The 18,860-nt window shown below is 39.8% G+C and overlaps 1 protein-coding gene across 1 annotated transcript in view; it reads left to right on the top strand.

Annotated features, from left to right (window-relative positions):
- The first annotated feature begins 1,952 nt into the window (after positions 1 to 1,952).
- TSG101 (tumor susceptibility 101) overlaps positions 1,953 to 18,860 on the top strand; it is a 38,773-nt gene continuing 21,865 nt past the window's right edge. The window contains exons 1-5 of the mRNA XM_047877543.1: positions 1,953 to 2,105; positions 6,532 to 6,616; positions 8,623 to 8,688; positions 11,289 to 11,452; positions 17,739 to 17,865. Of these exons, the coding sequence (XP_047733499.1) occupies positions 2,064 to 2,105; positions 6,532 to 6,616; positions 8,623 to 8,688; positions 11,289 to 11,452; positions 17,739 to 17,865 (484 nt within the window). The 5' untranslated portion in view covers positions 1,953 to 2,063. The remainder of the gene's footprint in view (positions 2,106 to 6,531; positions 6,617 to 8,622; positions 8,689 to 11,288; positions 11,453 to 17,738; positions 17,866 to 18,860) is intronic.

Raw genomic sequence — 18,860 nt, 5'->3', positions numbered from 1 at the left:
AAGTCGGACGCTTAACCGACTGAGCCACCCAGGCGCCCCTAGCAAGAAAACGTTTTAAACAATGTATTACCTGCACCCTCCCAGTTGATAAAGTGCAGTTACTTTGAGGGTACTTCTGAGTAAGCTATGGCTTTAAGACCACTTTGGAAACTACTTTGCTTTTAAGTGACATAAATGGTGCAGTGGAAGGATAGACTGCCCTATAATTTGGTTTGACTGGTGCTGTATGCTTAACTAACACATGGTGCCCATATCCAAAACAATAATACCTATTGGGATAGCCTGTGCATGTGTGTGTTGGCAATAATTTAAAATGATACGTCCACATGGTTTCAATTATGCCCTCTGTGTTTGTGACCTCACTTAGATGCCAATTTAGAAGAGAATTAAGAGTGCCTGGGTGGCTCAATCGGTTAAGCGTCCAGCTTAGCTCAGGTCAGGATCTCAAGGTTGGTGAGTTCCAGCCCCGCATTGGGCTCTGTGCTGACAGCTTGGAGCCTGGAGCCTACCTCAGATTCTGTGTGTGTGTCTCTCTCTCTGCCCCTCCCCAGCTCACACACACTCTCTCTCTCTCTCTCTCTCTCTCTCTCTCTCTCTCTCTCTCTCAAAAATAAACCGTAAAAAAAAAAAAATTAGAAGGGAATTAATACCACAGCCTGTTCCTCACTGGCACTAAGCTAAAATCGTCCAAATTATCATACTTCATGTCACCAAACCCGAGCTTTAAAATAGCTTGAGAGGACAACATCGTTACTGGTGGGGTGTTGAGTGAGGGGATGGGCTAAATGGGCGATGGGCATTAAGGAGGGTACTTGTTGGGATGAGCACTGGGTGTTATGTGTAAATGATGAATCACTAAACTCTATTCCTGAAATCATTATTACACTGTATGTTAACTAATCTGGATTTAAATAAAAATAAATAATAAATAAATACCTTGAATGACACTGTGTGCTTATAAAACTGGTGGTGAGTGCAATAATGACTAATGTAAATGACTATGAAGAACGTTTATGGGTAGTAGAAATTCAGTTTAAGATCAAGCACCTACTCACGCTCTGTTCAAGGATGAGGATCTTAAGATGAGCCTGCCCTCCAAGACTTGGGCTCTGACAGTGGCAGGCTAGTATGCAAATGTAGTGCAAGGCAGAATGCGGCCTGTATTAGATTTATGCCTAGGCACAGAGTTCTGACTTGGCGGAATGGTTTCCCAGAGAAGAAATCACCGTCTGGGGGGCGCCTGGGTGCCTTAGTCGGTTGAGCCTCCGACAGATCTTCCGGTTTGAGTTCGCGCCCAGTGTTGGGCTCCATGCTGACAGCTCAGAGCCTGGAGCCTGCTTCGTATTCTGTGTGTGTCTCTCTGCCTCTGTCCCTCCCCCACTCACACTCTGTCTCTCTCTCCTTGAAAAATAAATAAACATTAAAAAAAAAAAAATCACCGTCTGGATTCCTGGGAAACCAGGGCTCTGCACTTTGCCCTTGTGAATGTAGTATGAAAGATTTTTAAGCTAACAAAACAAAAACCTGGTAATCAGAGAGACCCTGGGCATCATGTAATGCTAGCCTCTCATCTCAGAGTTGGGGGAAAACTTTAGCCCCGATTACAAGTGCACTTGCCTTCTATTCTCACAAGGGCAAGTTAGGCGCACAACAGTTTTAGGATTCCCAAAGCACGTGATTGATGGTCATTAACGCTCACTAGCAAAACCTTCCTACTTCCCCTCCCTGCACCTGCTCCCTTAGTCTAAGGCAACCGTGAAACACCTGACCTTATCCTGTCCCAGGGTTTCGACCCTCGCAACAGGTTTGTCCTGATCACTGGGACCCGACCCGGCCTACCGAGCGGAGCCCATCAAGATACGAGTCGGAACCCACCCCACGCCCGGCCACCCGGAAGTGACGTCAGGGAAGCGGAAGAGCTGGCCTGGTGGCCGACTTCCTGTTGTTAGAGGCGGGGGGGTGGGGGGCTGGCTACTAGGTGTGTGATTGTGTGGGGCGGCCTGGGGCGGCCCCGGAGCGGCTGACCCTCTGCCTGCGGGGACGGGAGTCGCCAGGCGGCCGCCATGGCGGTGTCAGAGAGCCAGCTCAAAAAAATGGTGTCCAAGGTGAGTCCTCGGCGCGCCGGCCACCCGGCGCGCGCCCACCACTCCCCTCGGCGCCCGGCGGGGCCTGGCCGGACTCAGCCCAGAGTGCTTCCCCGGCCGGAGGCCCAGTGCCGTCCTCTGTCGCCTTTGCGGCCCCAAGATGCCTGTCGCCTTGTGCCGGAATCCCCGATACGTGGCCAGGGGAGGTTGGGGGGCGGCGACGGTCAACAAAGGCGCGGAACCGAGGCCGCCTGCCACCTGCCGCCCGCCCTCCTCTCTGCGGGTAGAGTTTGGAACAGTCTGTGGGGCAGTATAGTTTTCTTCCTAGTTTTTATAAACACAGAGAGGGGGTTGGACTTAATTCTCGGTCTGAGGCACTCCACTTCTGTCCCGGTGTAGGGATCCGTCAGTCTTCGCCCTTACGTCCCGGCCCCCAGAGATTGTGTCCTTTTCAGTTTTGTCTTTTTCACACAGCTCAGCACCCGACCCGCGGAGGTCAGGAACTGTTGATTGAATCGGTTCAATTATAAGTAAAAACGTCCAGAGAAGCCTAAATACCAGTACCTCACTACCTCGATGGAATAAATAGAATTCCATGACCGCCTCAGAGACTTTGATTTGCTGAGAATAACCGCCTTTAATGAATTGTAGGCTTCTTACAACGCGAACTTCTTTGCTTTGAACTTAATTTCTAATCTTCACAGTTCAAGACCGGTGTATTTTTTTTTAATTCTTAAAAAGTAGATAGACATTTTGTATTTTAAAGCCATGAATTATTTTGATAATTACTTTAAGTGTGGCCCCTGATAACAGTGAACTGACTTCAGGTGGGGGTTTTTCTTTCAGTTTACTAATTAGGAATAAGGTGTGTGTGAGGGGGTTGAGAGTTGACTCTTCTCCAGTTCACCGGGTTAGCTTTGGAGACTTTTGTCAAAGCAAGAATGGTAGGAATCGAAATAGTTTAAGCAGTTTTCATTATTAACAAAACTCACTATTATGTATAAATTTATTTCTTTGAAAAATGTACTATTCCTCCCCAGTAAAACAGTCCCCATAGCCATTGATTGAAGAGCAAATAACCTGTAAAGAGAAAGTTTTGGTTTTCAAAATAAAATTTCTCTTGGTTGTCTAATATCTTCTAGGCTTCTTGATTTTCTTTTGATAGTTCTCCTTAATTGCAGAGGACATTTGGGGGAACCCTAGTAGATTATGGCCCAGGTCTATGTTGAAAACATTTATACATCACTTTAAAAGACAATACATTGTTTTACATACGATGTAACTGACAAGTATTCGTTCCGTGTCATTTTTGATGTTTAAATTGCTAGCATAGTCATTAAAGTCACTTATATTCCTTAGCCTGTATCTAGAAATATATAAGGACAAGAATGTTCAAATAATGGTTTTGGATTTTAAAAACCATGATGAATCAGGTTTCCTCAACTTCCTGCAGAGGGACCTGCCTTCAAAGACAGAGGCAGAACATCTTTAGAAGATATTTTGTATCTCCACCTGCCTCCCCCTCCGTCCTCCTCCTTTTTTCCCTAAGAACAAAAAAAGGACATAGAGAAGAGGTGGGAGAGGACATTCTACCTAACTTCTGGTTCTTGGCCTAATATCTGAAAAACTGAGTCTCCTACAAGTGGTAATGTCAGTTCTGAGTATCAACTTCTTTTCTATCCAGCCTATGAATAGAGAAGTAGGAATAGTGAGTAGGATAATAAAAGTAGGGGCACCTGAGTAGCTCAGTCAGTTAAGCCTCTGACTTCAGCTCAGGTCATGATCTCATGGTTTGTGAGTTTGGGGCCACATCAGGCCCGGAGCTCACAGGGGAGCCTGCTTCGGATCCTCTGTCTCCCTCTCTCTGCCATTCCTCTGCTTGCTCTCTCTCTCTCTCTCAAAAATAAATAAACATTACAAGCTAATCATAAATGACCACATATTATATGATTCCATTTACATGAAACGTCCAGAATAGGCAAATTGATAGAAACAAAATAGCAGTTGTCTAAGGTGAATTGAGGGGGAGGGGGTAGTTATGAGGGAATGATTGCTAAAGGTACAAAAATGTTTTTTTTTTTTCAACGTTTATTTATTTTTGGGACAGAGAGAGACAGAGCATGAACAGGGGAGGGTCAGAGAGAGAGGGAGACACAGAATCAGAAACAGGCTCCAGGCTCTGAGCCATCAGCCCAGATCCCGACGCGGGGCTCGAACTCACGGACCGCGAGATCGTGACCTGGCTGAAGTCGGACGCTTAACCGACTGCTCCACCCAGGCGCCCCCAAAAATGTTTTTTAATGTTTATTTTTGAGAGTGAGCGCAAGTGGGGGAGGGGCAGAGAGAGAGGGAGACAGGATTCCGAAGTGGCGCCAACAGCAGAGACCCGGATGCAGGGCTGAACTCACAAACCCTGAGACCATGGCCTGAGCTGAAATCAGGAGTTGGACGCTTACCCAGCTGAGCCACCCACACTCCCCAGGGTACAAATTTCTTTTGGGGGTGATGAAAATATTCTAAAATTGTGGTTGCACAGCCCAGTACTGAAAACCATTGAACTTTGTATAATTCACGTTAAATGTGTGAATTATAGGGTATGTGAATTACTGATTATCTCAGCAAAGCTATTATCAACAGAAGGATGGGAGAGGGAATCTATAGATTAAAAGACACCTAAAAGACATCTAAACAAAATAGCAATGTATGGACTTTACCTGGATCTCTATTCAAACAAATATGACCGCGTCTTTGATAATATTAAGGAAACGGATTATTTTACTATAATAAGAGTATTGTGGGTTTTTTAAAGTTTGTTTAAAGGTATACACAACTCTTTATGGGTGACAGGATATGATGTTACAGTTTGCTGCAGAATGATAAAGGAGGAGGAAAAGGTGAATGAGGTGATAGGTTAAGATTGGTTGTGAGTTGATTGTCATTGAAGCTGGGTGTACGAGATAGGGCGCTCATTGTACTATTCTGCCTACGTTTGGATATGTTTGAAATGTTCCATCATAAAAAAGTTCTAAAAAGAGAGAATAGGAAAAGAGCAACCACAGACAGCAAATTGAGGGAGCTCTTCGCAAGAGTTGCTATACAGGGGAACCGTGAGAAGTGTGGTTGTAGCTGCTGAGGAAGGGGGCTGGTCAGGAGCGTGCTTGTGCAAATAAGATGGTAGAAATGAGAACAGGTTTGTGTGCTAATAGGACTGATCCCATAGCATGGAACAAGTGGTACTTCAGGACGAAAGAAGGCAAGAAACGCTGAAGGGTTTCCTTTCAGTAGACCTTCTGGATTGATTCCCTAATTTTTCTTGTGTTTTCTCCCTTATTGTCTGGCTACACTAGGTCTTTTTGCACTAATCTCTGTGAGATTTCTTTGACCATATATTCTAATCCTCCTACTGCTTTCTTTCCCAACTGTCACATTTTTTGTGTCCAAGAGTCCTTTCTTCTCCGAGTGTTCTTATTTCATGAATGAAGGTATTAAAGCTAAGTCTTTTTGAAGTTTTCTTCTGCTCCTTGCATTTTTTTCTGTTACTTCTTAATTCCTTCTTTTCTGTTTGTTTTGGTCTCTGACCTGTTTCTTGGAGTCTTTCTTTTTGGAGTAACTGATTGCATGCATGCATTTATTTATTTACTTACTTTCTAACGTGTATTTATTATTGAGAGACAGCATGAGCATGGGAGGGACAGAGAGAGGGGGAGACACAGAATCTGAAGCATGCTCCAGGCTCAGCTGGCAGCACAGAGCCCGACGCGGGGCTCGAACTCACAAACCAAGAGCTCGTGATCTGAACAGAAGTCAGACGCTTAACCGACTGAGCCATGTAGGTTCCCGCTGATTGCTTCTTTTTAAGCGAGAAGTACTAAAAGCTGATTGAAAGCTTTGTGTGCAAGGATGGAGCTTGTTAGTTGGTGAGATTCGATAATTGTAAGAAGATGGAGGTCGCCATCTCCTGTTCTCCTAATCCGTCAAGAAGGTGTAAACCAGGTTCTTGTTTTCCTGGAGTGGAGTAGTACAAGGTGGGGGTATGAAAATACAGTACAATAAATGAAAACTTTTCAAAATAATTGGTATTGACAATAAATGATGGAGTTTGGAGGAAAGGGAGAGATCATTATGGGCTAAAAGGACCCTGGGGAAAGGATTCATTAAGAAGGGGGAGAGAGGTGAAAGCTAGGTTTGAAAAAGGTTAAGATTTGATTTGGTGGAGGGTATTTCCAGTTGGAAAGAAGAGCTAAAATGGAGGTGAGTAAAGGGTTTGAATAGGTTGCTGGAGAGAAAGCTATCAGGGTTCTTTCAGGCTTTAATTAATGTTAATGATTAGTGAGAACCATTATACTTTTAAGAAGAGTGCTATTAAGAAAATAGAATTTTGAAAATTAGGCAGTAAAATAATGTGCACTGGTTTTAAACTAAATTCCTGTGTGATTTTGCTTTTCAGTACAAATACAGAGACCTAACTGTACGCGAAACTGTCAATGTTATTACTTTATACAAAGATCTCAAACCTGTGTTGGACTCATATGGTGAGTTTATATAATAAAAATATCAATTGCTGTCCTTTGAGTTTACTCTTTTCTTTAATAATTGTAGGTTTCCCATTTTCCTCTAAGTTTGTTGGTGTTTCCTTTGTAGGACTGAACCTCCACCTAAACAAGTGTTGGACAAGAAATGACACGATCTAGTAATAACTTATTTGTTTAGCTATTTTAAGTTTTAAAAAAATACTCTAACAGAACTATGCAAATTTAGACCTAGAGGAGATCTTAAAAATAGTTTAGTTTATCATCTACCCAAATTTTATCCACAGTTAATGAAGACTGTTTCTTGTGGGGATGGGAGGGATCAGTTTGAGCAATCATAAACGAAACAAAATTAAATGGGTTTCTTTGCAGCAAGATTTCTGAGAGCCTATACTCACCAACAGAGAAGAGAAGAGAGTCAACTATACCGTATACCCTAAAGCTGATTAGCTATGGACCTTTTTTTTTTCCTCCCCAGAGCATCTGTTTATATTCCTAGGAACACATTTGGTAAAACAATATTCTGGATTACCTCTTTCATTTTATAGATGAGGAAAACAGTTTTTTAAATATGGTCCTTAATTCTATAGAGTAGATAGGTGACAACGTGTGTCCACTTTCTACTGAGATGAAATAAAATTGCAAGTTAAGTAAGAAATGACAATACCTGGAGTTGTTCTTTTTTTTTTCTTAAGAGACCTTTTTTTCTTCACCAATCTTAATGTCATCTCTCCAACTCCGTGTCCTTATAAACCCCAAAAATGCCAGGGCCAAGGGAATACCCATGCTGCCTCCTGTCCATCATGAGGCTCTTGGCACCGAGGGCTAAGAGCCGAATTTTGTAGGTGAAACTGTCATTCTAAACTCCACTCACTCCAAGGACTTTGAAAACATTAGGAGCCTGGTGACAAGAGGTGAGGGTTAACAGAGAGGCAGTCAGCCCTTAATTTTCCGAATAGCAAAGACATGAGCAGGAATTCCTCTCCCAAACCGAGGGCATGATTCTCCTTCCTGTCCACATACTGTACTGTTGTACTTAGATCTGGGAAAAGCCTCATATTACCAAAATTAGAGTTAATTTAAAAATGGCTTCCATAAGGGAAAAAAGTGACTGTGGCCAGAACTTTAAGTGTTTGGTTTTTACCGGATGCTGAAGAGTAAATATGCTTACCTAAACTGACAGAGACCCCAACATCACTCAGTAAATTTTATATAGGTTTGTATGGCTGGACCAAGTCTAAACCATTATTATCACCATGCTTTTAAAGTAGTTAAAGCCCTAAATTTAAATAAGGTGGTTTTTAGAAACGTACAAAATCAGGATAAATTATAGCACAGATTGTAATTGTCAATAGTAAGTAAAAGAACTGAGGTCAGCCTTGCAGTTCTGTGTCTTTGTACTGCACATTACAGCTTTTCCCCTGTGTGATACGGTGTTAATTCCAAATCCTTATGACAAATAATAGCAGTCCATGTAATATAAATTATGTGCCTTAATTATAATCAATTACAGAAAGAAAAACTTGCATGATAGGAGAAATGTTTGTATCAAAAGATGACTATGTTTGAGAACTTTTTTTAATACTGTGTTTTGATACTACATTCAGATTGGGAATGACATTGAGTAGGGATAAACATCTGAGCAATCTAAAACTGAACGATATTAGATTAACATTTAGTATGGTGTCAGTTGATAGTGTTTTTTTAAGTAACTTCATAATCATATTAGTTGGGGACCCAGAGCTTATGTTGACCAGGACTGTAGCACTCACATTCTTTTTTCCAAGTAATTCAAAGGATCTTTTCTTTACTCATTTAAAAACTGATCCCATTGAGTGAATCAACAAGGGATATTTTGTTGTTGGACAAAATGGATGATTAATGGACATTAACAAGTTCGCTCCTTTCAAGGGTAATCATGAATTTTAACCAGTGTTTCTGAAAGAATAACGTATATGGGAGTGTCTGTGAAGATGCTCATGATTGAATCATTATTCTTTTCCTTTCAGTTTTTAATGATGGCAGTTCCAGGGAACTAATGAACCTCACTGGAACAATTCCTGTGCCTTATAAAGGTAAGCATCTTAAGTAATTTATGTTTCCAGTATAGATGCATTGCGATTCACCTAGTAGGTTGCCAAAGAGTTACAAGTAAATTAAACCTACTTTCTATGACTCTCATGATGATACAGATTTTTTTTTAGTTTTTTTAACGTTTATTTATTGAGAGACAGAGACAGAGCATGATCAGGGGAGAGGCAGAGAGAGGGGGAGACACAGAATCTGAAGCAGGCTCCAGGCTCTGAGCAGTCAGCACAGAGCCTGACACGGGGCTCGAACTCACGAACCGTGAGATCATGCCCTGAACCATCCAGGTGCCCTGAGGGTAGAGATATTTTTAACTTTTTTTCTAATTGAACTTCATTTGGCAGCAGCACCTAATACTTTCACCTTTTCCCCCCGACTTCTTTATAAAGATATGTCAAGAAATAAATGCCTTGGTGCACTGGAAGATTTTGATGTTTCATTGAATCAGAGAATCTTATAACTAGGAAGGATTTCTTTAAACAAAGATTTTATTCTTAAGTAACCTCTACGCCCAATGTAGGGGCTTGAATTCACAACCCCTGAGATGAAGAATCACGTGCTTTACCAACCAAGCCAGCCAGGTGCCCCTAGAAAGGGACTTTAGATGCTTTGTAGTTCAGCCTGCCATCCCGTCCAGGCTTTTCCAACAGTGGGAAGCTGTATAGTATAGTGGTTAAGGTAGAGGCTTTAAAGTCAGGGCAGAGTGAGGTTTCACTTCTGTCTCTGTAATCCTGTCAGTTTTGTGATGTGTCAATGGACATCGTAACAATTGGATAATAGAACTAACTCAAAAAAACGAATTCATTGTGATAATGTGAAGGACTTAGCACAGAGCCTGGTATGTAATAAACCGATATCAAAAGTAGCTATTATTTATGGCTATAATGTTGGTGATAATGCTGATGATGGATAATTAAGTCTCTCTTAGCCAGTCTCTGCTGGAATACTTACAGTGATAAGGGAGCATTCAGTTTCATAAACGATTGTTCTGTTTTTGGACAGTTCTGTCCTTAATTATTCCTCGTGACTACCTAAGACCTGTGTCTCTGTAATATATCCATTGATTTTATATAGTACCTGTTGTGCATGAGGCATAGGGGATGGGGCTGTGGATACAAAGGTGAATAAAGGATGTGTCTTCTCGGGAAGAACTTACACAAGTAGGAGAAACAGAGGGAATAGTTATTTACAGTGTCCTGTAACTGCTGTATAATGATAAAATGTAAAGGTGCAATGAGATTACAGAGGAGAATAAGACCATGTGGGAGGATCATGGAGGAAATAAAATTTGAATTTGGTATAAAAGGATGAGTCAACCATTTATATCAGAATGGATGTTCCAGACAGAGAGAAAAAACACTTGAGCATTGGCATTGAATAAAGCAGCTATGATGAATTTAGGAAGGACTGAGTAAAATTCAAAATTATTGACTTTGCCCTCAGGAAGTAAACTTGGGTGGGAGAAATAGTCGTATGGTGGGGAGAGGGAGGCAGGAAACTATGGCATAATTAAAGATTATATGTATATATTTCATGTATATATGAATACATATTATATGAATATGAATGTATAATATATAAATATATATTAGAACATGTATGAAAAATATATAATCTAAACTACCTTTTCTCTTCCCTTACTATCGTTCATATGGCATAGTTCCTAAGCCTAAGTAATTCTGTAGAATTCTTTATTGTCACAAAGCAGAGAATTCTGGGTAACTGAAATAAACTTATGTTTTATGTTAGGATATATTCTATTGGAGTTTTTTTTTTTTTTCCATTGTAGATGTAGTTTTGAGTAAAAAATAAATCCAAAGTCCCACAGCTGTCTGATTTAAGTGCAATTTATATGTATATATTCATGTGAAGTGAAACTGCTTCCAAAGGGGAAAAATGCATCTGAATTATGTTAGGTGATTCAAATGATTATTTGGGACATTGGGCTTTGAGCTTAGTAAGAAAAGGAGATGGCTTATGCTCAGTATGTTAACTGTTGTTCCTTTGAAACACTGTTCAGTTTGACTACACTGAGTCTAATTCCTGAACTGAGAGAGATTCTGTTACCTAAAGCAAGAAACAGGGATGACATTGATTCTGAGTAACTGTCGCTGAAGATACCATAGGGACCGGTCAAGCTGTGGCCACCGATCAACATCTGTTTGGCAGTTTGTTGGGGTCTTATAGTCTGGCTTTTGGCAAGGGAGTTTCAAGTGTAGCTTCTTATGTCACTTTCTGATAGGACACCATAATCCGTAGTCTTCCTTTTATATCCCTTCCCAGTGAACCTTATGAACTGAAATGACAAGACTAAAGTTGCAAGGTTATCCATAAGATAACTTGCAAAGAATGTTTTTATAGCAGCAAGCAGACAGTGGCAGAGTAGTGATCAGTTAGCTCCTTAATCCTGCTGATGTATTTTACAAACTGAAAATTTGAGAAACACCTTAAACAGAACTTTGAAACATAAAATATTTGTTGTGATTTTCCTTCTAAGTGTTGCTTAGTCGTAGCTCTCTCTCTTGCTTACCTACTAAGCCATTATTAAAAAATAATAGAGTAATTGAAGTTTCTCTTTCTCTCTCAGGTAATATATATAATATTCCAATATGCCTGTGGCTGCTGGACACATACCCATATAATCCCCCTATCTGTTTTGTTAAACCTACTAGTTCAATGACTATTAAAACAGGAAAGCATGTTGATGCAAACGGGAAGATATATCTTCCTTATCTACATGAATGGAAACACGTAAGTATTAACAGTCTTCTGTGAATTTATTGCATTTTATCTATTTTGCTCCCTAGAATCTACTTTCTGTTAACACTCAAAGAGGATTCCCAAGAGGAGAGAGAAGTTCACATGAGATACCAATCACTGAGCTGGATGATTGGAAAAGGTTCTCCAAAAGCAATATATTTGTGTAGAGCTTGGTACTTTACAGAATATACATAGTCACTATTTTATTTGCTTGAGCTGAACCTTTAAGAATAGATGGGATTCACATAATGGGAAATGCATTTTAACAAGTAGTGTAGGTGGCATATATTTGTGAAACTGTTCAAATCTCATTACTCAGAGCATTCCTATCAAGTAGGAATAGTAGTACGAAACTTCTGTTTCTGTCTCTGCTGGTATAGCTCTGGCAGACCAATGTTACCATCAAAGACAACTAGAAAAGTCAGAGTACAGACATCTGTGGAAGGCTTTGGAGAACTGTTGTGGCAATCAGGATTTGAGGGGCCAAGATCCTATAGAGAAGGGAACTGCAAAGAGATGAACCAACCTTCTGCCAACTTACCCTACGGGTGTTTACTGATTCTTGATAGAGGGTGAGAGACTAAGAATCTGGGTTGGGGGCGCTTAGCTCAGAGGGAAAGAAGCCTACAGAGTTTCTAGCAGTTTCACAGGGTTCAAAAGACGACAGTCTGCTAACATAGCTAGTACTTTAGGAGCCAAGATAATAGGAGAAGAGGAAGCTACAAAGAAGCAAACCAGATCATCTGAGTTGCCCCCTCAAGCGATAAGCTGAATTCCAAGCTTCAAAGGCAGGTTAAAAAGCTAAGCAGAAGCCTCTGAAAAACCTAGCCAAGTTTTCTGCAGTCCCAGGTTGAAGAGACACTAGGAGTTTGGAACCTTATCAAGGAGGAGGGGGGCACCTGGGTGGCTCAGTCACTTAAGCGTCCTACCCTTGGTATCGGTTCAGGTCATGATCTCACGGTTCCTAAGATCGAGCCCTGTGTTGGGCTCTGCACTGACAGCGTGGAGCCTGCTTGGGATTCTGTCTCTGTCCCTCTCTGCCCCTCCCCTGCTTGTGCACGCATGCTCTCGCTCGCTCTCTCTCAAAATAAATAAAAACTTTTTTTAAAAAGGAGGAGGGGTGTAAGTAAACATCCTAGGCTCTTAGATGATGTCACTGGAGGAACACACTCCAAGAGCCTTGAATCAGCTCAGTCTTGATTATATTAAGGTGATTCTCATAGTATCTGCCTGCCATAAGGTAAACCCTTCCTAGAGAAAGATAGTGTATAGAGCCTCTGTAATTTTTCAGTGTCCAGCATACAATTTAAAATTATCAAGCACGTCAAGAAAGAGGACAAAGAGGGGGAAAGAGACAAAGAGACAGTAGAAACTGGACACCACAACCCCCAGGAATTCCAGTTACCAGACACAGACTCGAAAATGATTGTGATTAATATGTTCAAGGTGGAGAATTATGTTAAAAAGGAACCAAGTGGAAATCTTAGACGTGGAAAAGAGAATAATACAAATTAAGAACTCAACACACAGATTTAGTAGCAGATTGGATTCAGCAGAATAGAGAAGTAATGAACTGATAAATGAATACTTTATATTTTTTAATGCTAATGACTTACGGATAAACCTTACAAAAGATTTACAAGTCCATTATGGAAAAAAATTTTAATTTTATTGAAAGACCTTAAAGAAAGAAGACTTAAAGGAGTGAGAACCTTATTCATGGTTCTTTACACTTTGGTCTTTGTCCTAATAGTTTTTGTTTCTTTGTATATTCGTTTGTTACTTTTGTAAACTTGATAAGCTGAATCTAAAATTTATATTGAGATGCAAAAGATTGAGCATAGCTAAGGCACTCTCCAAGAAGAATAAGGTAGAAGGGACTTGCCTTCCAGATGTCACAATGTATTATAAAACTAGTAATTAAGACAGGAGGTAAGACAAACTTTTCAGTAATGGAGCTGGGGCAGTTGGATTCCTATTCATAGAATACACAAAAATTTTAGGTAGATTGTGAAAAGCAAAAGGAAAAAAACAGTATAGAAGATTACCTTCATGACCTTGCAGTAAGTTTTTTTTTTTTTTTCCCTAAGTTTACTTTATTTATTTTGAGAGAGAGAGAGGGAGGAAGAGAATCCATGCTCAGCGTTGGAGCCTGACGCAGGGCTTCATCCCACAACCATGAGATCATGACCTGAGCCAAAATCAAGAGTCAGTTGCTTACGCGACTGAGACACGCAGATACCCCTGTTTTTGTTTTTGTTTTTGTTTATAACAAGACGCAAAGCATTTACTAATGCTTTGGAAAGGAAAGAATAATAAGTTTTACCTTAAACTTATACAAATTGAGAACTTCTATTAAAGACACATTGAAAAGTATGAAAAAACTAACCACAAACTGGAAGAATATATCTGTAATACTTAATACCCTCAAAATAATGTAGAATAATACCATCCAGAATGTAAAAATAACTTGGGAATCATAAAAGAAAGAACCCAGTAGAAAAATAGGTAAAACTCTTTTTTTTTTTTTTAAAGACTTAATATTTTTTTAAGTTTATTTTGAGAGAGAGAGAGAGAGAGAGAGAGAGTGGGCGAGAGGGAGAGAGAATCCTAAGCAGGCTCGGAGCTGTCAGCTCAGAGCCAGATGTTGGGCTCAATCTCACGAACTGTGAGACCATGACCTGAGCCAAAATCTAGAGTCGGAAGTTTAACCAACCGAGCCACCCAGGGACCCTTAAATAAAACTGTTGAACAAGTACTTCACAAAAGAGAAATCCTCATTTCCAGTAAACATGGAAAGATGTTTAACCCTGCTAGTAGTGAGGGAAATATGTAAATTAAAATCACAATGAGATAACACTACATATCCATCAAATTTGTACTACCAATTGACAGTGCTAAAAGGGTATGGAGAAAGAGAATACCTCAGTGCCACCAGTGGGAGGTAAAACCAGTTTGGCATTACCTAGTAAAGTTGTGGCCACACACCCTATGACCTAGCAGTTCCACACGTAGGTATATGCCTCAGCACTTTGACATCATAGGTTGGTTAATTCTTTATTGTGGAAGGGCTATCCTGTCCGTTGTAAAATGCAGGATCTCTGGCCTTTACCCACGAGATGCCGATAGCATAATGCCCAGTCATGACGACCAAAATGTCTCTTGGCATTTCTGAAGATCCCCCAGGAGGCAAATCTATCACCCCCAGTTGAGAACCGCTGCACAAGAGTAACCCTGTACATACGTACTAAGAAATACAGCAAGAATCGCTATAGCCTACATTCCCGAAGATTGGATGCAACTTTGCTGACCGTTAAGAATAGGAAAAGGAATAAGGAAGTTGTATTTTTACTACTGTATACACCAATGAAAACGAGTTAAATATAGCTATACTCTTTAAGAGGAATGTATCTTACAAACATTAAACAAAAGCAACAAATCTCAATAGATACACAGCTTTTGGTTAAATTTGTATGAAGTTCAAAAACAGGCCAGTTTAAACTTTAGGAAATCATTCATAAGGTAGTACATTTAAAGTAAAACAAAAGGAATGATTATCCACTAAATCAGAGAAGTGGTTTACCTCTTGAGTAGATAGAGGGGATGCAGTCTGGAGCTCCTAAATTACTGTCAGTCTTCTATTTCTTAACATGGATAATGGCTCCCAGGCATTTTCTTTATTATTACTCTTTAAAGTTACACATGTCATACATTCTGTATGTATGACAGATTTCACAAATCTCACAGAAAAGGCACAACGATGGCTAACTTTATGGTATTCGGGGCTATACCATGAAGTATCCTGATTGTTAGCTAAGGACTTTGTCCTTCAGTAGACAGTTGGGAGTCATTTTTTAGACTTGAACAAGAGTAGTGTATTAGAAGCAATGAATATTAGGTATAATGTCTGATGAAGTGTACCAGATGAATACATTGATTTGCTCTCTAATAGTCACTAACTGCTTTAAAATGTAAATCCCAAACTGCCAAGAGGCTTAATACTGTAGAAGTTTCTTGCCCACGGTATAGTCCACTGAGAGTGTTCCTCATGGCAAGCAGCTTTCCTCTACTTGGTGCCAGGGACAGAGGCTCTTCCCAGTTTGTGGTACCACCATCTTCCAGGATGTAGGAGTCCCCTGCGTTAAGGAAGACAAGCATTGAGAGAGTGGTAAAGGAACAACTCCCTTCTTATCCACCTTGGCTTAGAAGTTGTCACCTCTGCTTATGGTCCATTGATAAAACCCACTTGCAAGAAGGGCTGGAGTATATGGTCCCTGCCCAAACAGTTGATTCTCAGCAACAGCTCTCTATTATGGAAGAAGGAGCTTGAACTTTCATAGAAAATTCCCAGTGCTAAGTAAGTAAAACTGGAGGCCGCTTGGGAGGCTGCTGCAATAATCTAGCATGACAGAACATAAAGTGGGGCTGCTGTCATTCAGCTTGGTCTTCCTATTGAAATTGCTTATTGATCCTAATCCTGAATATGTATCCTGTACTACTTAGAATGTAAAATCTGACCTTTTTATTGCTTGCTGGAAAAACAAGTAAAAGGGGGTTTCAAGAAGAGAGGCATTTTACATGCAGGAGTTTCAGTGGGAAAGCAATTTTTTAAAGGTGTGGGCTATTTCAGTTGGTCCTTAGGCTGCAGTATTCCTACTTTTTTCATATCCTGTATCATTCTGAATTAGTCATTCTGAAATAGTTTGAATTCATGACCTCTTGCTTTGCATTATGCCAGGAAGCTGATATTAAAGATTAATTTTTCTTCCTTCAAAGAATTTTGTGTGAGATTAATGGTATGATAAAGAATTAAAATAAAACTAGGTCTGGCAAAACTGGTCATGAAAATACATGAACAAAGTACTGATTCATACTACAAGTGGATGAACTTTGAAAATCTTACACTAAGCGAAAGATGTCAGATATAAACGGTCACATACTGTGTGATTGCATTTATATGAAATGCGCGGAATAGGCAAATCCATTGACAGAAAATAGATTAATGGTTGCCAAGGGCTGTGGGTGGGGGTTTGGGGGGGATGGGAAGTGACTACTAATGGGTACGGGTTTCTTTGGGGGTGATGAAAATCTTCTGGAATTAGTGATAATGGAAAAAAACACTGAACTATGTGTACTTTAGAAGGTAAATTTTATGGTATGCAAATTATATCTCAATTTTTAAAACGTATGAAGTTATGATTTAGGCTGGGAGTTTTGTTGAACCAAATAATTAACAGGAGAAAAAAAGTGTCCTCTGTAGCCACGCTGCCTCAGCCAGGTACGATCCTAGCCCATGCCCCTCCGTGCTACACATACTGCACATGCTTACCCCCAGTCTCAGCTTTTACATTCACAGACAAAAGGTATGGGAATAGTGGGAGTTGGCAAGTTTTCACAAGAAGCTTTCCGTAGTGTTATTGTCATTGTCTGTAAGTTAGGGGAAAATCAAACGCAAGAGATGAGTTTGGTGCTTTGGAAAGTTAAAAATTGTTAGTGAACACTTCTCTTAGGAGAAGAGAAGGTGTGAAGATGACGATTAGCTGATCGAGACGATTAAGTAATCCTTCCGAACCTGATGAACTGGTGAATGAAGTATATGAGATGAGATGTATGCAAAATATAACAAGGGGTGAAAATGGAACCATCAAATAAGCTGCCCTGAACAACTTTGCCTAGCATAGTTTATCTTCTAATAGTGGTCGATAGATACTTGAGAGAAAAATTTAGCAACCTTTTGGAAAAACAAGCATTTTTGGAAGGAAAGATTCTGTAACAATTTGTATCTTTTGTACAGTGATCTAGTGATTTTAAGGCAGAGCATACCTATAATTTTAGAGTTCATAATACTGTCTAATGAAAATTAGTCTCGGAACATGTTTCCAAGGTAGCATTGTTATCTTTTAAAGGCCTTAAATATTATTTGTGACTAGCGTTTACATTCATCCTGAATTGGTACCAGAAAACTTAATTTGTCCATAGGAAATATAATAAGTTTTAGTTAGCTGTACAGAGTCAAATGAACACTACTGTCTGAATTTTGCATTATACTGCTTTGGCTAGTGTCATTTTTGTATACATGAAGGAACAGCTTTGCTACACATAAGTGATAAGTGAAAATCACCTAGCTTTATTAAGTTAATTCAGTAGAATTTTCATGTTTGGGGTCCTACAAAAAAAGTTACCAAGCTCAGTTGAAAACAAGTAAGAAATGGCCACTCTTCTCCTTTTTGCCAAAAAGTAAGTCTGTAGCTGACTTAAATTTGTTTTCTGTTTGTAGCCACAGTCAGACTTGTTGGGGCTTATTCAGGTCATGATTGTGGTGTTTGGAGATGAACCTCCAGTCTTCTCTCGTCCTACTATTTCGGCATCTTATCCATCATACCAGGCAACAGGGCCACCAAATAGTAAGTAGAATTAAGATTTGATTTTTAAATTTGTAAAAACAAAACAGAAAACTTTGTAAAAAAAAATTTTTTTAATGACTTCACTTTTTAGCTTACCCATTTAGTGGATTTTTTGGAGGTATTCTGAGGCCGCACATCTGCATGTACAGATTGCCACCAAAGACTGGCATTTGGGCTTTCGTTTGTGGGTAGAAATCTAACTATGGGTGTGCTGGATTCCAGAATGGAGGAGAAAGAATGCTGGAATAGAGCTAGAATTGTTAATTATGCATGCCATGGAATAGCCTTATAGGATCGGTTTGGAAACAGATACAAGTTCCAAGGGAGTCTGACCTTTCCTCTGCGACTGTAGAATCAGTGTTGTAGATAAGAATCGATTACAGAATTAACTAAATGATCCACATTCTGCTATTCTGGCTATTACACAACTGGACAGCTAGCTCTCAGCCTTCTTCTCTTTAGTACAGCCAATTCTTGATTTTACCTGGTGTGGAGAAAGTGGGAGCATGAGGTTAGTACTCTCCCCTAATTAGTGGACTATATCTCTATTATATCTTTTTTTTAAGTAATTCTTATTAATACTTTCAAATCACCCTAGAATAATTGAGAGTTGGTTGTACTTATTTGTTTTGACTTTTAGTATTGATTTCATTGTGTTTTGAGCTGTGATTTTTTTTTTTTTTTTAACAAATTTTAAGGTTATAATTAAGCAAACTTAAGTTAGATTGTGTGAACTTTCATTCTTCTCATACTGGGAATTATCCTCTTTTTAGTCCATTCTGTCTTGAGGACCATCTTAATGCACTAGCCTAATGGGATTCTAACAGAAAGAATTTCTGAACCCATTTTCTTTTCCTTCCCTGCCTTTGCAGATTAAGCTCGGTTTTAGATATTAGTAGTTCTTTTACTGAAAGTTGTAGTGTGATTCTTTTGTGCCAGAAATTTGTTTTCATCTTAATAAATTCAGTTGACTCTAGTACCTGAGATTAGACACT

This window comes from Prionailurus viverrinus, chromosome D1 (assembly GCF_022837055.1).
Source record: "Prionailurus viverrinus isolate Anna chromosome D1, UM_Priviv_1.0, whole genome shotgun sequence".
NCBI classification, from domain to species: domain Eukaryota; kingdom Metazoa; phylum Chordata; class Mammalia; order Carnivora; family Felidae; genus Prionailurus; species Prionailurus viverrinus.
Note: the sequence above shows the minus strand (reverse complement) of the source record. Positions and strands in the feature narration are given on the sequence as shown.